General features: G+C 61.9%; 1 protein-coding gene across 1 annotated transcript in view; it reads right to left on the reverse strand.

The window, feature by feature from the left end:
* Positions 1–84: 84 nt before the first annotated feature.
* ATP8B2 (ATPase phospholipid transporting 8B2) overlaps positions 85–1,704 on the reverse strand; it is a 10,556-nt gene continuing 8,936 nt past the window's right edge. Inside the window, exons 23-27 of the mRNA XM_015884509.2 lie at positions 1,430–1,513; positions 1,086–1,331; positions 866–1,004; positions 622–752; positions 85–537 (exon numbers count right to left, since the gene is read on the reverse strand). Coding sequence (XP_015739995.2) covers positions 271–537; positions 622–752; positions 866–1,004; positions 1,086–1,331; positions 1,430–1,513 — 867 coding nt within the window. The 3' untranslated portion in view covers positions 85–270. The remainder of the gene's footprint in view (positions 538–621; positions 753–865; positions 1,005–1,085; positions 1,332–1,429; positions 1,514–1,704) is intronic.

Consider the following 1,704-nt stretch of genomic DNA (forward strand, 5'->3'; position numbering starts at 1 on the left):
AGTGCGAGGGGGGGGGGGGTAACTATAGGTGCTGGGGGCGGTTACCAGCTATAAGGTGTTGTGGGGTAGGGGGGTCAGTGGGATGGGGAACGGTTCTTTTTGGTTACACTTGCAACAGTCCGACCTCCTCCGTATAACAGCACCGGGGTCCGCACGGCCCCCCCTTATTAAAATAGGGGGGTGGGCGGGGGGGTGGAGACCCCCCCTCAGTCCATAGGATGGCACAAGGGTGGGCTGTGCTCCCCCCATAGCAGCACAGTGGGGCCATGCTCAGCCCTTGGCTGCGCTGTCGGGGCTGCTCTCACCTCCCTTCTTCCTGCGCAGGGTTTCGATCCAGGCAGCGCTGGGTCGGGCGGTGAAACCAGCCAAGGTCAAAGAGCTGAGCCTCATGTTCTTCCCGGACATGATGAGCTCCCCAAAACCCTCTTGGTGGGAGAAAGCGTAACCGGAACGTCGCGACCCCCCCACGTAACCCCCACGTCGGGCACAGCGGTGTTGGGGCTTCTGCTTCTTGCGCACCAGCTGGGTGTAGCGCACCTGGATGTGGGGAGATGGGATGGGGTGAGGGGCGTAGTGTAGCCCCCCCCCCAATCCCTCCCCCTCTTTGCCCTATAGCCATACCGTGTCTGAGAGCTCAGGCTTCAGGTCCAGCTTGAGGAAGCGAAAGGCCACGACGGGCATGATGCACACCACGGTGGTGAGAGCGATGGTCAGCCAGACCGTGGGCTGCGCCAGCGTGTTCTGTGCATTACCTGGAGGGAGGGAGTGAGAAGTTGGGAATGGGGGGGTTGGTTGGGCAGCTTTCAGCCCCAGGGACCCCCCCCCACAGGGCAGTGAGGGGGGGGGCTGAGCAGGGTGGGCTCACCCACAAAGCGGAACTGATTGGGGAACAACTGGAAGAGGCCGTCGCTGTGCATGGCGAAGAGAATGGCGAAGTAGGCGGCCAGGCTGCCCCAGATGAAGAAGTGGTTGATGGCGGTCCAGAAACCCGTATCCAACCCGATCTGAGGGAGGGGGGAAGGAGGAGGAAGAGTCAGGGGGTGGCCGTGGGGGGCTCTGAGATGGGGGGGGACAGATGGACCCACCTGTACGCTGACAACGATGACAAGGGAGGTGGCGACGGTGACGGCAAAGGACTGATAGTCGGCCAGTTGTGCCCCATCGTCACGCGTGGCGTCAGCGAAGACGCCGTAGGGGATGAAGAACATGAGCACAGAGGTGTAGATGCCCTGGGCGATGCAGATGAAGAACTCGCGTTTGTTGAAGAGCAGGTTGAGCTGGCCGGGCTCGTACAGCTTGGGGTATTCCATGCTCCGCTGCTCCGGCACGTCCTGCGGGCATGTGGCAGGATGGCACCTCCCTCAGTGCTGTGTGTTGGGGCTGTCAGTCCTGACAGCACCCAGAGACCCCCCCCACAGGGTCACCCTACCTGATCAAAGACCCCCATGGCCAGCACAGGCAGCGACGTGTACACGATGTTGTACAGTGTGATGAAGTACTGGTCGTACACGGTCTGCAAAGCACAGCAGGCTCAGAGCAGGACCCAACACCCCCCCAGTGCTCCCCAGTGCCCCCCAGTGCACCATCGGTCCCCCAGCAGGGTGTGCTGCTGCCACCATGTGGCAGCCGGGGTGATATGGAGGTTTGGAATGGGGGTGGGGATGGGGAGGCGTTCTCTTTTGATTATAGGGGAAGAACACAAAG

The sequence above is a fragment of the Coturnix japonica genome, chromosome 25 (assembly GCF_001577835.2).
Source record: "Coturnix japonica isolate 7356 chromosome 25, Coturnix japonica 2.1, whole genome shotgun sequence".
Lineage (NCBI taxonomy): Eukaryota > Metazoa > Chordata > Aves > Galliformes > Phasianidae > Coturnix > Coturnix japonica.